Source organism: Rhinichthys klamathensis, unplaced genomic scaffold, assembly GCF_029890125.1.
Source record: "Rhinichthys klamathensis goyatoka isolate OS25496 unplaced genomic scaffold, OSU_Roscu_1.1 h1tg000496l_1, whole genome shotgun sequence".
Taxonomy (NCBI): Eukaryota; Metazoa; Chordata; class Actinopteri; order Cypriniformes; family Leuciscidae; genus Rhinichthys; species Rhinichthys klamathensis.
Window position 1 is genome coordinate 373728 of NW_026606979.1, and position 21273 is coordinate 395000.

At 36.6% G+C, this 21273-nt stretch overlaps 2 protein-coding genes and 1 long non-coding RNA gene across 3 annotated transcripts in view; 2 read left to right on the top strand and 1 right to left on the bottom strand.

The window, feature by feature from the left end:
- Positions 1-760: 760 nt before the first annotated feature.
- Positions 761-17424, top strand: LOC130072545 (toll-like receptor 8). The gene is made up of 3 exons (XM_056237693.1): positions 761-965; positions 2001-4616; positions 16923-17424. Exons 1-3 carry the CDS (start codon positions 963-965, stop codon positions 17370-17372), a joined length of 3069 nt encoding a protein of 1022 aa, XP_056093668.1. The 5' UTR covers positions 761-962; the 3' UTR covers positions 17373-17424.
- LOC130072546 (uncharacterized) lies at positions 13794-14218 on the bottom strand. The gene is made up of 3 exons (XR_008804136.1): positions 14150-14218; positions 14005-14057; positions 13794-13865 (listed from the first exon to the last, which is right to left on the bottom strand). It is a non-coding gene; the product is annotated as an uncharacterized LOC130072546 (long non-coding RNA).
- Positions 17425-20534: 3110 nt separating the features above from the next.
- tmsb4x (thymosin beta 4 X-linked) overlaps positions 20535-21273 on the top strand; it is a 1532-nt gene continuing 793 nt past the window's right edge. Inside the window, exon 1 of the mRNA XM_056237694.1 lies at positions 20535-20693. The gene's annotated coding sequence lies outside the window, so the exon portion shown is untranslated. The remainder of the gene's footprint in view (positions 20694-21273) is intronic.

The following is a 21273-nucleotide window of genomic DNA, read 5'->3' on the forward strand; positions in this document are numbered from 1 at the left end:
GCATTATTTTGCTGTGAAATCTCCATCATGTTGGAAAAACATACAGAGAGAATGTTTGCATTTATGTGTCAGATATACATGTGTTCATTTGTTTGTGAGTTTGGGATTGAACGTGTTGAAAGTGCCCCTAATTCAGTTCTAGAATATATTTTTAGAAGTTTCATCATAGTGGAAATCCCCATTATTCTAGTGCCTTTTATATGATAGAAATACTATTGCGGTTTTGCAATAGAGGATAGTCGATTTTATTCTGCCAAAACATTAGAAAATTAGTATCATTTCCATGTGTGTAATTTCTGTGTCAGTGGTGTCACCAAACAAAATGGCTAAAAATAACAAACTGCTTTGCACAGGGTTTCACTTTTATAAGGAAATGATTGACTTACAGTGACTCTGCATTTTTACAGTAGAGAGACAGGAAACTATTCTACCGCTGAGAAATTCACATGACCTTTAAAATACCACATTCTTATACAGATTCCCCAAAACACAACACCTGCAGATCAATAACTGACCGTGCGGAGCATAAACATGCCGTTGAAGGAAACAGGAATGCATTTTGAAATTAAATTATGAAGCATGGAAGGTCTTTTCCAGTTTCGATTTCTGAAATATAGTGCATGTGATTTGTGTCCCTGGGAAGAAGGAACAATGTAGGCTGACTTCCTCTCTTATAATGGAAACTTTGTGGCTGCGCGGATCCACACGGCCAGTAAGATATGACCAATGATAAAAGACATCAAACAAATGACTTTCATCAAACACAACGGAGCGGTTTATATCAGTCGGTGGACTGGCAGCTGGCGATGACACGCGACACTTAGAGATCTATTAGTGTTAAAATAGTTTAACAGTTAAACCAAAACTTCCTGTTTCCTAAATGCAACTGTGTGCATCACCAGACTCTTGTTCACTTTTCTTGGGTGTAAGCATTGCATTGGTTGCACAGGGACATTGCTACCATGGTAAGAAACTCTATTTATACAATTATTAGTAGTAGTATTCATTGTTTGTAAACTGTAAAAAAGTTCCTGCATTACATTTAAGTACAATCAACTTGGATGTTTAAGTCATATCAATTTAAATTACATTAAACTGACTTAAATGAGTTAAATCTTGATGTTGGGGTGATTTTTGGTTTTAACGAGACAAGATTATTATTTATTTTTGCATATGTTGTTGTTTATAGTTAAAGACAAATGCATTTTGTGCACATATAAAATGCATTGCTTTAATAAGGAATAATGTTTTGGTAACACTTTAAGGTCAGTAGTTATCGTCAATTAATGCATTAACTGGCAATTTGATCAATTTTTGGGGGTTTTCCGCTTCGGTAGAATTTTCACAAGTAATGTGTACATTTTCAAAACTCTCACACTTGTCATTTTTAAAGCTTGATTTCTTTCATGGAATCTATCATGTAAAGTCCCCTAAATTATTTAGTCTATAGACACAATGAATTTAATATTTTTATTTTAAGTTGACTCTCAAAACTGATTATAAATGATAAATCACTTGTGTAAAAAGTGATTAATTACATTTGATAATTCATATGGGAAATTGCAAACATGTTCCATAGAATCAATATCTTTAGAAATCTACAGATGTACTGAAATGATTCATTGATTAACCATTAAGTTCAGTTCAGAAGCAAATCAAAGTTTGATAGTAAGAGCTTTCTGAAAGGCACTTGATGATGATGATTTAACCGTTCTGTCGTGGTCGACTTTCGGTCACTTTATGAATGAATGAAACATTCATATAATGTAGATTAACTTTTTTGTGAAGTGAAAAGGATACTTTGTGATTTTGAGTAATTGTACTAACACAATAAAAACATTTATGCTGAAATGTTTGAAAAAAGTGCATGATCTGTTGTGCTATCAGTACTGTAACAGTAAACTGTACTACTGTTGCAATAATATTTATTGATAATTAATCATTATTTTTTTGTCATTGCGCAATGTCATTTAAAAACTCTTTGTTTCATATTCCCAAAGGTGATAAAATTAGAAGTCTGGCTTTTTATGACATTGAAGATCTCACTAACCCTGTGCCAAATGGACGTGAGGACCCTGAAGACTCAGCCCTGCGATATACATGAGAACAAAACTGAGATGACGATTGTGATGAACTGTCGTGGACGTGGACTCAAAGATGTGCCAGCGCTCGTAAGAAACGCCACCAGCCTGGACCTATCGGAGAACATGATCAAGAACTTAACATCGGGAGTTTTCCGACACCTGGAGAATCTGACCATTTTAAATCTGAACTGGGCGAATAAGGGTGGTAAGGTTGTTATTGCTGACAAGGAGTTTTTGAATTTGACCAAGTTACGTACGCTGGAGCTCAGTGGGATCGGTCTAAAATGCGTACCAAAAAATCTTCCAAAAAACCTGTTGGAACTATTGCTTGAAGTGAACAAGATCACCCGGTTGAACTCGACATCCTTTGTGCATGTGCCAAATCTGTCACGTCTTCATCTTTCGAAAAACTGCTACTACTGGAATCCTTGCTCAAGAGATTATCACATAGAAAATGGAAGTTTCTCAGTCCTGACGAGATTGAAAGATCTTACTTTGTCATACAACAACCTAACTCAAGTGCCCAGAGGATTACCGGGGTCTTTAAGGACTCTTGAGCTCGATTCAAACAAAATTGCGTACGTCGGAGAGCATGATTTCCAAGGACTCGACAATCTGACATGTCTAAAAATCCAAGGAAACTGTCCACGGTGTTATAATGCTCCGTATCCATGTGTTCCTTGTAAAAATAATTCTATTAAAATCCATCCACAAGCTTTTGCCAACCTTGGACAGCTGCGGATTCTGTACCTCGCAGGGAATTCGATCACGTCCATAGACCCCAGTTGGCTCGCCAACATTTCGAAGCTTGAGGAGCTCAACCTATCGTTTAATTTTTTGTCTCAAGCAGTTACAACGAATGTGTTCTTAAATAATCTGCCACTGCTAACCAAACTCGATCTTTCGTTTAACTATGCCCTTAAGAGTTACCCGGAAACAGTTATACTATCGCCCAGCTTCGCAAACTTGACCTCTCTAAGGAAGTTGCACATTCGAGGTTTGGTGTTTCAAGAAATCCAAGAGAATACCTTCAGCTCTCTGTATGGCTTACAAAATCTCTCTGTGTTGGATGTGGGGATAAACTTCATTGTGCGTGCAAAGTTGAAAATATTTGAAAAATTCCAACACGTGAAACTACTCTATCTTTCGGAAAACAGATTTTACCCGGTGATCATAAATATGGACTTGAGAAAAGACGCAGGCGTTGGTTTCAAATCCCCATCCCTCTCAGTGTCAGAACCGAACCCTAAAGATCATTCTTACGATGTTCCAAAATTTCTCGTGAAGCCAGAGTGCTACGCCACCGGCCGAGTGTTGGATCTCAGTCGAAATAACCTATTCCTAATTTCTCCGCAACAGTTTGAGAGTTACGGGAACATATCTTGCCTCAATCTCTCCATGAATGGCTTTGCCACAGCTCCGAATGGATCCGATTTCATATTGCTTCCAGGTCTCAAATACCTAGATTTGTCCTACAACAAAATTGATCTGGCGTACGATCACGCCTTCCAAGAGTTACAGAGTCTTGAGGTGCTGGACCTTAGTTACAACGACCATTATTTCACTGTGCCAGGCGTGACACACAATTTGAATTTCATCCAATATTTGCCCTCTTTGAAGGTGTTGAACATGAGCTCCAATAAAATCAAAACATTAACCACCAAAAACATCTCAAGCGCGTCTCTTCAAGAGCTGCAATTCCAGTACAATAGTCTTGGCAAGATGTGGAGGGAAAATGACAAAACCTACGATAGGCTTTTTGCAAACTTGACCAATCTGACTCATCTCGACATATCCTACAACTATATCGAGAGAATCCCTGATAGAGTGTATACTCTTCTTCCCAGAAGCATTCAGAGGTTGCGATTAAGCCACAATGGACTGGTGAACTTGAACTGGACAATGCTGAGACATTTCCCACATCTCCGAGAGCTCATTTTAAGTAACAACAGGATCTTTCAAATATCAAGTAATTTGTCAGGTGATGTTCCCTCTTTACAGTTCCTCGATCTCCAGCATAACCAAATATCTAAGCTATCCGGTGGATTTCTACAGGGAGCAGTTAACCTTAAACTGCTTGATCTCAGTCACAACAAGCTCATAACTGTCAACCAGTCCACATTTCCACCTGAAACCGAGAGTTACCTGAAGACGCTGTGGCTCAGCGGCAACCCGTTCCAATGCACATGCAACCTACTTGAATTCATTCTGTGGATTTATAAGACCAATGTGAAAATCCCTCGATTGGTGACCGGAGTGACGTGCGCCATGCCAGAAGAGAGAAAAGGTGTTCCTGTAATAAAATTTGACATTAAAGAATGCATCGATGACCAATTGGCCTTTCTGGCGTACTTCCTCTCCATTGTGTGCATTATATGCACCACTTTCGTGGCTGTCGCTATGCACCTTTTCTACTGGGACGTCTCCTACTTATTCTACTATTTTAAAGCCAGATTCACTGGATATCAGCACCTGAGCTCTGACAGCTGCCTCTACGATGCCTTCGTCACCTACGACACCAAGGACGAGCAGGTCAAGCCTTATTTCTGTAGTGCTTTATATTAATATACAGATTGTTTCAAAGCACCAAACCCTGAAGCTCAGTTTCATAGTTTCATGCGTAACGCGAGAATGAACCTCATTGGTTCTTGCTGAAGCTCAAATGTGCTGCGTAACACGAGAATGAACCTCATTGGCTCTTGCTGAAGCTCAAACGTGATGCGTAACACGAGAATGAACCTCATTGGCTCTTGCTGAAGCTCAAACGTGATGCGTAACACGAGAATGAACCTCATTGGTTCTTGCTGAAGCTCAAACGTGCTGCGTAACACGAGAATGAACCTCATTGGTTCTTGCTGAAGCTCAAACGTGATGCGTAACACGAGAATGAACCTCATTGGTTCTTGCTGAAGCTCAAACGTGCTGCGTAACACGAGAATGAACCTCATTGGTTCTTGAGAAGCTCAAACGTGCTGCGTAACACGAGAATGAACCTCATTGGTTCTTGACGAAGCTCAAACGTGCTGCGTAACACGAGAATGAACCTCATTGGTTCTTGAGAAGCTCAAACGTGCTGCGTAACACGAGAATGAACCTCATTGGTTCTTGCTGAAGCTCAAACGTGCTGCGTAACACGAGAATGAACCTCATTGGTTCTTGAGAAGCTCAAACGTGCTGCGTAACACGAGAATGAACCTCATTGGCTCTTGCTGAAGCTCAAACGTGCTGCGTAACACGAGAATGAACCTCATTGGCTCTTGCTGAAGCTCAAACGTGCTGCGTAACACGAGAATGAACCTCATTGGTTCTTGCTGAAGCTCAAACGTGCTGCGTAACACGAGAATGAGCCTCATTTGCATATTCTTAGACACAATTCAGCATAACATATGGTTATACAAATAAAATAACGTTCTGGGGAAGGATCTTTTTAGGTTGCGAAAAAATAACCATTCTTTCAGACGAATACAATCAGAGTTATATAAAAAAAAAGTCCTGGCTCTTCCAAGCTTTATAAAGGCAGTGAATGGCCGTTTCTGTCCATAAGATGCATGCATCTATCCATCATAAAAGTATTAAATATGGATATTTTTCTTACATAAACGTATGGCTTCGCTTCAGAAGGCCTTTATTAACCCCCCAAAGCCTCTGAAGCACTTTTATGATGGATAGATGCACTTTTATGATGGATAGATGCACTTTTATGATGGATAGTTGCACTTTTATGATGGATAGATGCACTTTTACGATGGACAGATGCACTTTTATGATGGAGAGATGCACTTTTATGATGGATAGATGCACTTTTATGATGGATAGATGCACTTTTATGATGGATAGATGCACTTTTATGATGGAGAGATGCACTTTTATGATGGATAGATGCACTTTTATGATGGACAGATGCACTTTTATGATGGAGAGATGCACTTTTATGATGGATAGATGCACTTTTATGATGGATAGTTGCACTTTTATGATGGATAGATGCACTTTTATGATGGACAGATGCACTTTTATGATGGAGAGATGCACTTTTATGATGGATAGATGCACTTTTATGATGGACAGATGCACTTTTATGATGGAGAGATGCACTTTTATGATGGATAGATGCACTTTTATGATGGATAGTTGCACTTTTATGATGGATAGATGCACTTTTATGATGGACAGATGCACTTTTATGATGGAGAGATGCACTTTTATGATGGATAGATGCACTTTTATGATGGATAGATGCACTTTTATGATGGATAGATGCACTTTTATGATGGATAGTTGCACTTTTATGATGGATAGATGCACTTTTATGATGGACAGATGCACTTTTATGATGGAGAGATGCACTTTTATGATGGATAGATGCACTTTTATGATGGATAGATGCACTTTTATGATGGAGAGATGCACTTTTATGATGGACAGATGCACTTTTATGATGGACAGATGCACTTTTATGATGGACAGATGCACTTTTATGATGGACAGATGCACTTTTATGATGGATGGATGCACTTTTATGATGGGCAGATGCACTTTTATGATGGACAGATGCACTTTTATGATGGATAGATGCACTTTTATGATGGATAGATGCACTTTTATGATGGACAGATGCACATTTATGATGGATAGATGCACTTTTATGATGGATAGATGCACTTTTATGATGGACAGATGCACTTTTATGATGGATAGATGCACTTTTATGATGGATAGATGCACTTTTATGATGGATAGATGCACTTTTATGATGGACAGATGCACTTTTATGATGGATAGATGCACTTTTATGATGGACAGATGCACTTTTATCATGGATAGATGCACTTTTATGATGGACAGATACACTTTTATGATGGATAGATGCACTTTCATGATGGACAGATGCACTTTTATGATGGACAGATGCACTTTTATCATGGATAGATGCACTTTTATGATGGACAGATGCACTTTTGTGATGGACAGATGCAGTTTTTGTGATGGATAGATGCAGTTTAATGATGGATAGATGCACTTTTATAATGGACAGATGCACTTTTATCATGGATAGATGCACTTTTATGATGGACAGATGAACTTTTATGATGGATAGATGCAATTTAATGATGGATAGATGCACTTTTATGATGGATAGATGCACTTTTATGATGGATAGATGCACTTTTATGATGGACAGATGCACTTTTATGATGGATAGATGCACTTTTATGATGGGCAGATGCACTTTTATGATGGGCAGATGCACTTTTATGATGGACAAATGCACTTTTATGATGGATAAATCCACTTTTATGATGGATAGATGCACATTTATGATGGACAGATGCACTTTTATGATGGATAGATGCACTTTAATGATGGATAGATGCACTTTTATGATGGACAGATGCACTTTTATGATGGATAGATGCACTTTTATGATGGACAGATGCACTTTTATGATGGATAGATGCACTTTTATGATGGATAGATGCACTTTTATGATGGACAGATGCACTTTTATCATGGACAGATGCACTTTTATGATGGATAGATGCACTTTTATGATGGATAGATGCACTTTTATCATGGATAGATGCACTTTTATGATGGACAGATGCACTTTTATGATGGACAGATGCACTTTTATCATGGATAGATGCACTTTTATGATGGACAGATGCACTTTTATGATGATAGATGTACTTTTATGATGGACAGATGCACTTTTATGATGGACAGATGCACTTTTATCATGGATAGATGCACTTTTATGATGGACAGATGCACTTTTATGATGGACAGATGCACTTTTTGTGATGGATAGATGCACTTTAACGATGGATAGATGCACTTTTATGATGGACAGATGCACTTTTATCGTGGATAGATGCACTTTTATGATGGACAGATGCACTTTTATGATGGATAGATGCACTTTAATGATGGATAGATGCACTTTTATGATGGATAGATGCACTTTTATGATGGATAGATGCACTTTTATGATGGACAGATGCACTTTTATGATGGATAGATGCACTTTTATGATGGACAGATGCACTTTTATCATGGATAGATGCACTTTTATAATGGATAGATGCACTTTAATGATGGATAGATGCACTTTTATGATGGATAGATGCACTTTAATGATGGATAGATGCACTTTAATGATGGATAGATGCACTTTTATGATGGATAGATGCACTTTTATGATGGACAGATGCACTTTTATGATGGATAGATGCACTTTAATGATGGACAGATGCACTTTTATCATGGATAGATGCACTTTTATCATGGACAGATGCACTTTTATGATGGATAGATGCACTTTTATCATGGATAGATGCACTTTTATCATGGATAGATGCACTTTTATCATGGACAGATGCACTTTTATGATGGACAGATGCACTTTTATGATGGATAGATGCACTTTTATGATGGATAGATGCACTTTTATCATGGATAGATGCACTTTTATCATGGATAGATGCACTTTTATCATGGACAGATGCACTTTTATGATGGATAGATGCACTTTTATCATGGATAGATGCACTTTTATGATGGATAGATGCACTTTTATGATGGATAGATGCACTTTTATGATGGACAGATGCACTTTTATGATGGATAGATGCACTTTTATGATGGATAGATGCACTTTAATGATGGATAGATGCACATTTATCATGGATAGATTCACTTTTATGATGGACAGATGCACTTTAATGATGGACAGATGCACTTTTATTATGGACAGATGCACTTTTATCATGGATAGATGCACTTTTATGATGGACAGATGCACTTTTATGATGGACAGATGCACTTTTATGATGGATAGATGCACTTTTATGATGGACAGATGCAGTTTTATGATGGATAGATGCACTTTTATGATGGATAGATGCACTTTTATGATGGATAGATGCACTTTTATCATGGATAGATGCACTTTTATGATGGACAGATGCACTTTTATGATGGACAGATGCACTTTTATCATGGATAGATGCACTTTTATGATGGACAGATGCACTTTTATCATGGATAGATGCACTTTTATAATGGATAGATGCACTTTAATGATGGATAGATGCACTTTTATGATGGATAGATGCACTTTTATGATGGACAGATGCACTTTTATGATGGACAGATGCACTTTTATAATGGATAGATGCACTTTAATGATGGATAGATGCACTTTTATCATGGATAGATGCACTTTTATGATGGACAGATGCACTTTTATGATGGATAGATGCACTTTAATGATGGACAGATGCACTTTTATGATGGATAGATGCACTTTTATCATGGATAGATGCACTTTTATCATGGACAGATGCACTTTTATGATGGATAGATGCACTTTTATGATGGATAGATGCACTTTTATCATGGATAGATTCACTTTTATGATGGACAGATGCACTTTAATGATGGACAGATGCACTTTTATGATGGACAGATGCACTTTTATCATGGATAGATGCACTTTTATGATGGACAGATGCACTTTTATCATGGATAGATGCACTTTTATCATGGATAGATGCACTTTTATCATGGATAGATGCACTTTTATAATGGACAGATGCACTTTTATGATGGACAGATGCACTTTTTGTGATGGATAGATGCACTTTTATGATGGACAGATGCACTTTTATGATGGACAGATGCACTTTTTGTGATGGATAGATGCACTTTTATGATGGACAGATGCACTTTTATGATGGACAGATGCACTTTTTGTGATGGATAGATGCACTTTTATGATGGATAGATGCACTTTTATGATGGATAGATGCACTTTTATGATGGACAGATGCACTTTTATGATGGACAGATGCACTTTTTGTGATGGATAGATGCACTTTTATGATGGATAGATGCACTTTTTTGATGGATAGATGCACTTTTATGATGGACAGATGCACTTTTATGATGGACAGATGCACTTTTATGATGGATAGATGCACTTTAATGATGGATAGATGCACTTTTATGATGGACAGATGCACTTTTATGATGGACAGATGCACTTTTTGTGATGGATAGATGCACTTTTATGATGGATAGATGCACTTTTATGATGGATAGATGCACTTTTATGATGGACAGATGCACTTTTATCATGGATAGATGCACTTTTATGATGGACAGATGCACTTTTATGATGGACAGATGCACTTTTATCATGGATAGATGCACTTTTATGATGGACAGATGCACTTTTATGATGGACAGATGCACTTTTATGATGGATAGATGCACTTTTATGATGGACAGATGCACTTTTATGATGGACAGATGCACTTTTTGTGATGGACAGATGCACTTTTATGATGGACAGATGCACTTTAATGATGGACAGATGCACTTTTATGATGGACAGATGCACTTTTATGATGGATAGATGCACTTTTATAATGGACATATGCACTTTTATGATGGACAGATGCACTTTTATGATGGACAGATGCACTTTTATGATGGACATATGCACTTTTATGATGGATAGATGCACTTTTATGATGGACAGATGCACTTTTATGATGGATAGATGCACTTTTATGATGGACAGATGCACTTTTATGATGGACAGATGCACTTTTATGATGGATAGATGCACTTTTATGATGGATAGATTCACTTTTATGATGGATAGATTCACTTTTATGATGGACAGATGCACTTTAATGATGGATAGATGCACTTTTATGATGGATAGATGCACTTTTATGATGGATGGATTCACTTTTATGATGGATAGATTCACTTTTATGATGGACAGATGCACTTTAATGATGGATAGATGCACTTTTATGATGGATAGATGCACTTTTATCATGGATAGATGCACTTTTATAATGGACAGATGCACTTTTATGATGGACAGATGCACTTTTATGATGGACAGATGCACTTTTATGATGGACATATGCACTTTTATGATGGATAGATGCACTTTTATGATGGACAGATGCACTTTTATGATGGATAGATGCACTTTTATGATGGATAGATGCACTTTTATGATGGACAGATGCACTTTTATGATGGATAGATGCACTTTTATGATGGATAGATTCACTTTTATGATGGACAGATGCACTTTTATGATGGATAGATTCACTTTTATGATGGATAGATGCACTTTTATGATGGACAGATGCACTTTTATGATGGATGGATGCACTTTTATGATGGATAGATTCACTTTTATGATGGACAGATGCACTTTTATGATGGATAGATGCACTTTTATGATGGACAGATGCACTTTAATGATGGACAGATGCACTTTTATGATGGACAGATGCACTTTTATTATGGACAGATGCACTTTTATGATGGACAGATGCACTTTTATGATGGATAGATGCACTTTTATGATGGACATATGCACTTTTATGATGGATAGATGCACTTTTATGATGGACAGATGCACTTTTATGATGGATAGATGCACTTTTATGATGGATAGATGCACTTTTATGATGGACATATGCACTTTTATGATGGATAGATGCACTTTTATGATGGACAGATGCACTTTTATTATGGACAGATGCACTTTTATGATGGACAGATGCACTTTTATGATGGATACACTGTCAGAAAAAAAAGTACAAAACGGTACCTTTTAGGGTACAAGTGGCTGTCACTGGGGTGGTACCCTGAGGGGTACCTTTTTGTACCTTTAATGAGAGGTACAAAATTGTACCTTATAGCTTTGTACCATTTTAGGGGCAATGTTGTACCCCAAGGTACAATTGTGCATACTGTAATGAAAGCACAAAATTGTACCTTATTAAAAGGATATGCCCTAATGACAATACAGTTTTAATCGTATGGTGCGCAAAAAAATATTTTTAAGAAACTGGCTTTGATACGCATATTTTCCAGATTCAATTTTATTTATTAACCTTCTTTTACAAAGAGAATTACTTACAGGTTGCGAGTCAAGACAATTAATTGTTCATCACACATAAAATTCATCAGACATTACTCAACAAATATAATCAGAAGTATAAAGCAATCATTTAAAACTGTAACACCTTCAAAAAAAGGGAACAGGAGTACATGAATTGTCTATACTGTCAAATACTTACAAATCAAATATAAGAAGAGTTATATATTGATATACAGCTAATTATACAGGATAATGTACTGCACATTGAGGTTTACAGCATTGGGCAGTTGTTCTTCAGCAAGAATACCTTGTGCTAATAATTTTATATCAACATTGTAGGCATCATTTTTTAACATCATTAATCTCTACTTATAACTCGCTGAAGCTGTTTGTCTTCAAAATTGACATGGCTGTACTTCTTGAATGCAGTAGAGCCGAAGTTAGTTATTGAAAAATGTACCTGATGTGCATTAAAGGGATAGTTCACCCAAAAATGAAAACTCTGTCAGTAATGACTCTCCCTCATGTTGTTCAACCCCGTAAGACTTTCGTTCATCTTCGGAACACGAATTAAGATATTTGTGATTAAATCTGAGAGCTGGATCACTCCTCCATAGGCTTCTAAGGGATTGAAACTTGCAGGCCCAGAAAAGTTATTAAAGACATCGTTAAAATAGTCCAAGTGACTACAGTGGCTCAATCTTAAGTTTATCAAGCGACGAGAATATTTTTTGTGGGCCTCGAGTCAGTTCACATAGTGTGCGTAGTGTTTCTGTGTTGTACGTCACACGTAGGCTCAGTATTGGCCGGCGCTGGTCATGTGTGTGATGCGTGTGACGTACAACACAGAAACACTTACGCTATTACACTAGTGAACTCACTCGAGGCCCACAGAGAAGGAAATGAATAGTTGAAATAAAGTCGTTATTTTTGTTTGTTTTTTGGGCACTAAAAATATTCTCGTCGCTTGATAAACTTAAGAATGAGCCACTGTAGTCACTTGGACTATTTTAACGATGTCTATAATAACTTTTCGGGGAACAAGTTTCGATCCCTTAAGAAGCCTATGGAGGAGTGATCCAGCTCTCAGATTTAATCACAAATATCTTCATTTGTGTTCTGAAGATGAACGAAAGTCTTACGGGGTTGAATAACATGAGGGAGAGTAATTACTGACAGAATTTTCATTTTTGGGTGAACTATCCCTTTAATGAGACCAATATGCTGGATTTATTTGACAATCGTGAATGTTCTCCGAGAGCATTTAGGACAACAGAACAGGTGATGGATTTGTGCAGATGTTACTGTAAGAGGTTGATCACTCTGGTAACCAGGGTAGGAAGAGGCTTGTCACCATCCACAGAAAGTTTCAAAACATACCGCTGAAGAAACATCAGGGTGTTCAAGTGTCAAATTGAATACGAAATAGGTTCAAAATGCAGAAAGAGCCCCTCAATCCACACAGCTAGCCCAGCAGATCTCTATCCCATCTACTCTTGATGACTACAGTGACTTTTCTTGTAAGCACATTTTTCCAGTCAGTGGCTTCCTGTACTTGAACAGTTGGATATGATGAGGATGGTTTACTGTAAAAGACAAAAGCACAAAATAGATTTAATCTCAATCAAATTTTATGATCATACATGTTAACTGATGTAGAGAAATAATCTATGCATTTTATTCACCCCATTTGTATGTGGGCTGTAAATATATTTCAAGAATTATAATAAGCATTTATGATAGACATTCAAGTAAAAGACAGAGAAACATTTTGCGCACCTACCCAAGCACAACGAAGTGTTCAAGCTTCTCTCTGAACAAGGCTGGCAACATGAGAAGGGGTGCTTTAAAATCTATTCCTGAAACAAAAGATATTGACATGATATATATATATATTTTTTTTTACACAAAATTATTATAGAAACAATAGTAGTAATATTAAGATTGAATCGTCTACTTACATATCCATTGCCTTCTTAGTCCTTTAAAATGGGGTACCTCAGAGTCAGGGCCATATAGCCACTTAAACATACACCTTAGAAGTTGAATATCTGCAAAATATTTTAAACACTTTTGTTTAAAAAAAAATGTAATTAAAATGTAACCCATTAATACTTTGGCGCAGTAAATGAGGAATACTTACATACTGTACTGAGCCATGCTTTCATACAATGTTATTATTTTGATCCTATCTGATGCTGAAGGTTTCCTTCGTTTCTGGTCCAACTTAGCCTGAACATCAAAAAGAAACTTAGGAACTTCAAAAACTGCAGAAAAAGCTGCTGATGGGCTTCTATGGTAAAAAAAAAGAAAAAAAGAAAAAAGAGAAAGTAATAATTAGGCAATGTTACAGGGATACATAAAGACAACTAATACTATAAAGTACAAGTTATTACTAGTGAAAAGACAAATTATTACTAGGGCTGCCCCGTTTGAAGGCCGAGACGTGTATAATCTGGGTCGGTGCGTTGCTTCTTGTGCGGCCTAACAAAATCTTGCAATCCAAACGGCAGGACATCTTTAGTCTCAAAATGTAAAAACTGAGATAAAACACTAATTACAATGGCTAGCCCTGCACAGATATAGTGTTAGCCACAGTGTTTATTAAAGAAATAAGGTATGAGAGGCTAAATCATGAAAGTTTAATCATGGAAAATGGCGTTGTCACACAGAGTAACGTTATTAATTATAATCCTCGAGAAACCTCGATTTTCTTAAAACATCCCAACATGCGATAGATACTCACCCTCAGTTTTTCCCCTCTCCTCTTCAGTGATTTCGATACCAAACTGCATTAACGTTAGCTCTTTTATTAATTGAACGTTTGACATTTTCCTCAAACTCCATTTTGAAGGCTCAAGTAACGTACACCAGCCACTCGCGGGCTTAAAGCAAAAGAACATCAAATTAGACAAAATCAACAGAACATGCCAACATACGTGAAAAAAATATGAATATATTATAACATTATCCCGCATTTACCTGAAAAATGTGTCCTCCAAAATATGCTAGCCGTTGGAAATCGTGAGAAGTTCTGTCTGAGAACTGTTCAGTCAGAGAACCGATTCCGATTCCGAACGACTTACGCCAAGCAGGAAATTTTCTTAAAGCGACAACAACAGTAACGTCTGCATAAGCTATAAGTATGTTTTGAATAATTACTTGAATATATATTTTTTTTACGTTCATCATTGTCTGTATTCCTAATTTAATTCAGCATCAGTCACTCTGTTTTTGATGCAACATTCAAAAGTTAATTAATTTGATTAAAAAAAAAATAACAAAAAAAATTTAATACCAGGCCTACATTACAACAAACATTAACAATTATTAAAAATAAATCATATAAGTTCATTAATAGGTTTGGAAACAGACAATTAATGGTGATGCACAAGGCGGCCTACAAAATATATTATTAACATTTAAAAAACAACTTAAAATGGTGGTGTAAAAAAAAACTAGTTTCAAAAGGTACAAAAATGGACCTTTCACATCTAAACCTAAAATATTGTACCTTAATAAGCTATTTTGGGTACATAATTGTACCCTAGGGACCTATTGTGGACCTTTAAAGGTACAGTTATATATTTTGTACCCCTAAGAACAAAATTGTACCTGCACAGTACCTTTTTTCTGACAGTGTAGATGCACTTTTATGATGGACATATGCACTTTTATGATGGATAGATGCACTTTTATGATGGACAGATGCACTTTTATGATGGACAGATGCACTTTTATGATGGATAGATGCACTTTTATGATGGATAGATGCACTTTTATGATGGATAGATGCACTTTTATGATGGACAGATGCACTTTTATGATGGATAGATGCACTTTTATGATGGATAGATGCACTTTTATGATGGATAGATGCACTTTTATGATGGATAGATGCACTTTTATGATGGATAGATGCACTTTTATGATGGACAGATGCACTTTTATGATGGATAGATGCACTTTTATGATGGATAGATGCACTTTTATGATGGACAGATGCACTTTTATGATGGACAGATGCACTTTTATGATGGATAGATGCACTTTTATGATGGATAGATGCACTTTTATGATGGACAGATGCACTTTTATGATGGATAGATGCACTTTAATGATGGATAGATGCACTTTTATGATGGACAGATGCACTTTTATGATGGACAGATGCACTTTTATGATGGACAGATGCACTTTTATGATGGACAGATGCACTTTTATGATGGATAGATGCACTTTTATGATGGATAGATGCACTTTTATGATGGATAGATGCACTTTTATGATGGATAGATGCACTTTTATGATGGATAGATGCACTTTTATCATGGATAGATGCACTTTTATGATGGACAGATGCACTTTTATGATGGATAGATGCACTTTAATGATGGACAGATGCACTTTTATGATGGATAGATGCACTTTTATCATGGATAGATGCACTTTTATCATGGACAGATGCACTTTTATGATGGATAGATGCACTTTTATGATGGATAGATGCACTTTTATCATGGATAGATTCACTTTTATGATGGACAGATGCACTTTTATGATGGACAGATGCACTTTTATGATGGACAGATGCACTTTTATGATGGATAGATGCACTTTTATGATGGATAGATGCACTTTTATGATGGACAGATGCACTTTTATGATGGACAGATGCACTTTTATGATGGATAGATGCACTTTTATGGACTTCAAAATAGAAACAGCCATTCACTGCCATTATAAAGCCTGGAAGAGCCAGGACATTTATTAATTTAACTCTGATTGTATTCGTCTGAAAGAAGAATGTCATATACACCTGAGATGACTCGAGAGAGAGTAAATCATGGGCTAATTTAAATTTTTGGGTGAACTACCCCTGTAAGCTCATCTCAGTGACGGTGTGGATGTTGCAGGTGTCCGACTGGGTGCTGAATCACCTGCGGGTGCAGCTGGAGGAACGGGGCGAGCGCTTTCTTCCGATCTGCCTGGAGGAACGGGACTGGCTCCCCGGCTCTCCGGTGCTGGACAGTCTGACCCAGAGCATCCAGCACAGCCGCAAAACCGTGTTCGTGCTGACCGAGGGTTACGTGACCAGCGGATCCTTCAAGCTGGCCGTGTTCCTGGCCCACCAGCGCCTCCTGGAGGAGAACGAGGACGTGATCGTGTTGCTGCTCCTGGAGCCAGTTCTTCAACACTCGCATTTCTTGCGTCTGCGCAGACGGCTGTGTTCCCGAAGCATCCTGGAGTGGCCCCGCTCCTCGTGCGCCGAGGCCTGGTTCTGGCAATCCCTGCGCAACGCCGTACGGGTCGACAACCAGGACATGTACAGCGACCTCTACAGCCGATACTTCACCACCAAGTAGATGCGTGACCCGATCTGAGCTACGGACACACAGTTAATATCATGCAAAATTGAAGTGATGACCCCCTTAAACCATCAAAATATGAGGAAAATATACAGTAGCCGACCAAGTGATCTTTGCCTCAAGCACTGTGTTTTTCACAGTTAAGAGAAGTTTTTCTCTGAAATATGAGACTAAACCATCAAAATATGAGGAAATTATGGTTAAACTTTACATTAAGGTTCATTAGTTAGCATTAGTTTATGTAATAACTAACATGAACTAACAATGAGCAATACATTTGTTACTGTATTTATTAATCTCTGTTAATGTTAGTTAATAAAAATACAGCTGTTCATTGTGTGTTCATGTTAGTTCACAGTGCATTATAATGTTAACTAATACAACCTTTGATTTTAATAATGTATTAATAAATGTTGAAACTAATATTAACTATACATTAATAAATGTTGTAGAAGTTTTGTTCATTCTTAGTTCATGTTAATTAATGAACCTTATTGTAAAGTGTTACCGAAAATATATGATATATGAGGGAAGAACATAACACTAAACTTGGTTTGCTAACAAAATTAATAAACTACATGAAAAAGAAATGCACATCAAAACAAAAATCTCAGGTAAAAGCAAACACAATCAGTTATTAATATTTGGTTGATTCTCTTGTTTTTGCATGTGTTCATAATTTCTCTGCCCGGACAAAAATGATGTCGCACAATTTCTCACGTTTTATTGCGTTATTATCACAAATAAAACAAGCGCAACTTTTTATTGCTTATATGACTAAAATCTTTAATAATAATTGAAGAAAGGGTGAAGATGTCGATTTTAGGCCGTCACTTTTATACTGTAGGCTGCATGAGATTTCAAGCATGACTAGAAGATTAATTCTTCACTTGGTTACTAATTATTGAGTTTTGTACTTTTTATTTTTTAACGCAGAAACTCACTCTATGATCAGTAAGGCAAACGAGATTTCTTAAAAGTCAGTTTAATATAATTATTATTTGCAAACAAATGAACATTTCACAAGGAGCATGTTTTCATAACAATGATAAAAAGGCAGAAATGTTATGTATAATAAAATGATATATATATGTATTACACGTATATTTACAATAAGTTTTCATTTGTTAACATTAGTTAACATGAACTAACAATAAAATACTCTTAAAGAATTTATTAATCTCAGTCTATGTTAATTTCAACATTTACTAATACATTATTAAAATCATAGAGTTATCAGTGAATATTAGTTGTATATTAGTAGAATAATGATCCTGCACTGTAAACAAAGTTTTAATTGTTGGTTCAAATAAAAACTAAAAATTAAGTAACCTGGTTGTCTGTTTTTATTAACTAACGTTAACAATGATAACAACTAGTTAATGATAGTTTAACTCATTAACTAATGGGACTTTATTGTAAATGTTAGCTAGAACTAAATTAATCCGTCACTAATGTGTTAACTAGTTTGTTGTAATTTACCTGTGTTTATTTTTATCTAAGGCAGAAACTCACTTGTACAATCTTGTAAAATGTAAATTAAAACTATTAAAGTTATTTGCAACTCCACAGTTTCTCTTTGCACACTTTCTGTTTATATTTCACAATGGAGCATTTTACCCCCTATTTTTACATCACAAAACTATCAGTGAAATGCTAAATTGTTGACTCGAGGATTAATAACATGGTCACTAATGTTGTATTTTTTTACTTTTTCATTATTATAATTATAATCATTTTTAAAATCTAAGACAAACTCATTTTTGTGAATCTCTTATGGTTATCTTTGCACGCATACACACACGAGAGAGATATCGTGCAAAGGAACATTTCACAAGGAGCCTTTTCCTATTTTTATCATTAAATGATGTGGGAAGTCAGCAGATTTAGCAAAGAACTGCTGTGGTGTGCTAGCAGCTAACAGGAAATGATCTCACGCACTTCCTGTTACACTGAAATATGCTTTCTATTATATATGTTTGGTGGGATCTAGCGCAGAATAATGTTCATTTATTTGTTTGTTTGTTTATTTTGAGCATTAGCGTTTAGCATTATTAAGCGTTTGCTAGCTGACAGAAGGCAGGAGGTTAGCAGTTTATTTCCATAAAAGAATCAATGTAAACACTGTAAAAGAAAAAACAATGTTCTTCATTATTTTTTGTCTTGTTTTCCAGTACAAACTGTTCTGATCCTGTTGTGTGAATATCCAAAATACAATAAAAAACACTCTATCAGTTTATTTATTTGTTATAGGCTATTATGAAAACTTTTTAAGTAGCAATAAAACGTTTTTCCACTGTGAAAATATCCATAGCTGGGTCTCAATTCGCATACTATCTATCCGTCCTAAAAAGTAGGCTATTAGAGTTCGTTTTAGTGTGTCCCAAATCGTAGTATGTTGAAATGAGTATTCCCAAGAGACCCGGATGATGTGTCTACTTTTCCGGAAATGCAAACACAAACTACAAACACGAATAAAACGTGTTAAAAAAACTACAAACATGGCGGATGTGCGAGACCGACGGTTGGGTTAAGGCTAGCAGAAGGGGGTTTGTTTGAGTGATTAATTATCAGACAAAAAATATATTTATTTAATGTTATCCACACTATATTTCATCTGCAACAGCATTGTGAACTTTTGTTAAGATGCGTTTGGTCATTATCGTTAAATCATTATGCAAACACAATGAGGAGAGTTCATGACCGGCAGATCAGCGTGCTACTAGCCTACATTCCTTTCCAAAACGGTAGGAAATTAAATTACATTGAATGTGGAGGATTTTAATAGTGACAAGATGATTGACAGGGCAGTTTAAACGGTGATAGGAAGCACGGGACCAAGCGACACAATGAAGTAGCCTACTGTCCCAAATCTTGCCTACTCTTCTGCTCTACACACTCAAAAGTATGTACTACTAATTCTTCACACAAACAGTACATGAATGTACTTGTAGGGCATAGTCCAAGAATGCGAATGTGACGTGTGTAGTGTCCACTAGATGTCACTGTCGCACAACAGAGGCTTCGTTCACTTCAGAGTCAGCATATGGCGTCGATACGACTTCCTTGTACGTTTTCTCACTGCTAAACTCTCAAATACCTGCATATTTCCATTCTTTCTTGGACTAAAGAGGTTTTCCTCATATCGTCGGTTGTTTTCTAGATCCCCGCAGACTCCGCGGAGGAACGACTCCTCTAACCGTCCGGTGACGTCACTCGCCTGATTTGCATATCTCTGGTTATAAATGCTGTGATTCTGCGCTTTTCCTCACACTGCTGCAGGAGAATAAACCACTTCAACTACCAACACACACTCTGGTAAGCGCTAGAATCTCTCTTTTGCCTTTTAAATACTCGTATATAGCATAACATTATGCGTTTTTTGTTTATAATCTCTTAATTATACTACTCTAGATTTGCGTTTTTGTTTTTTTAGACGCTACTTTCTCTCACGCGCACATTTGGCGGATGTATTTGTGGGATAAATGCATCCGCTTTACAGGAAATGTGACTGTTAATCGCTATATAAGGTGATTTTTGCGATATATGTATCAGAGACAATAGATGCATGCATTTTCTTTTGTTCAGGAATGACTAAGCGTGATCATTTTTTACATCCCACGCCTCAAAATACAGCATAAATGTTCGGATAAATATGCTCAGATCAGTGCAAAAGCAGAAAGAATGTTTTGACTGATGGAAACGTTGATATGAAGTGAAATATGAGAGAATGGGCAGGAAAGGGCGGTGGTTTCTCAAGACTGTGATGCAACAGCAGCGTTTCCTTTTACACAGTTACTGCGTTACTGCACTTTTGTGCTTTTCTAAAGCATATTTAGATTATTTAGTCATGCATTAGAACATAAACTCTAACCAAATACCAAATGTTGGGGAAACA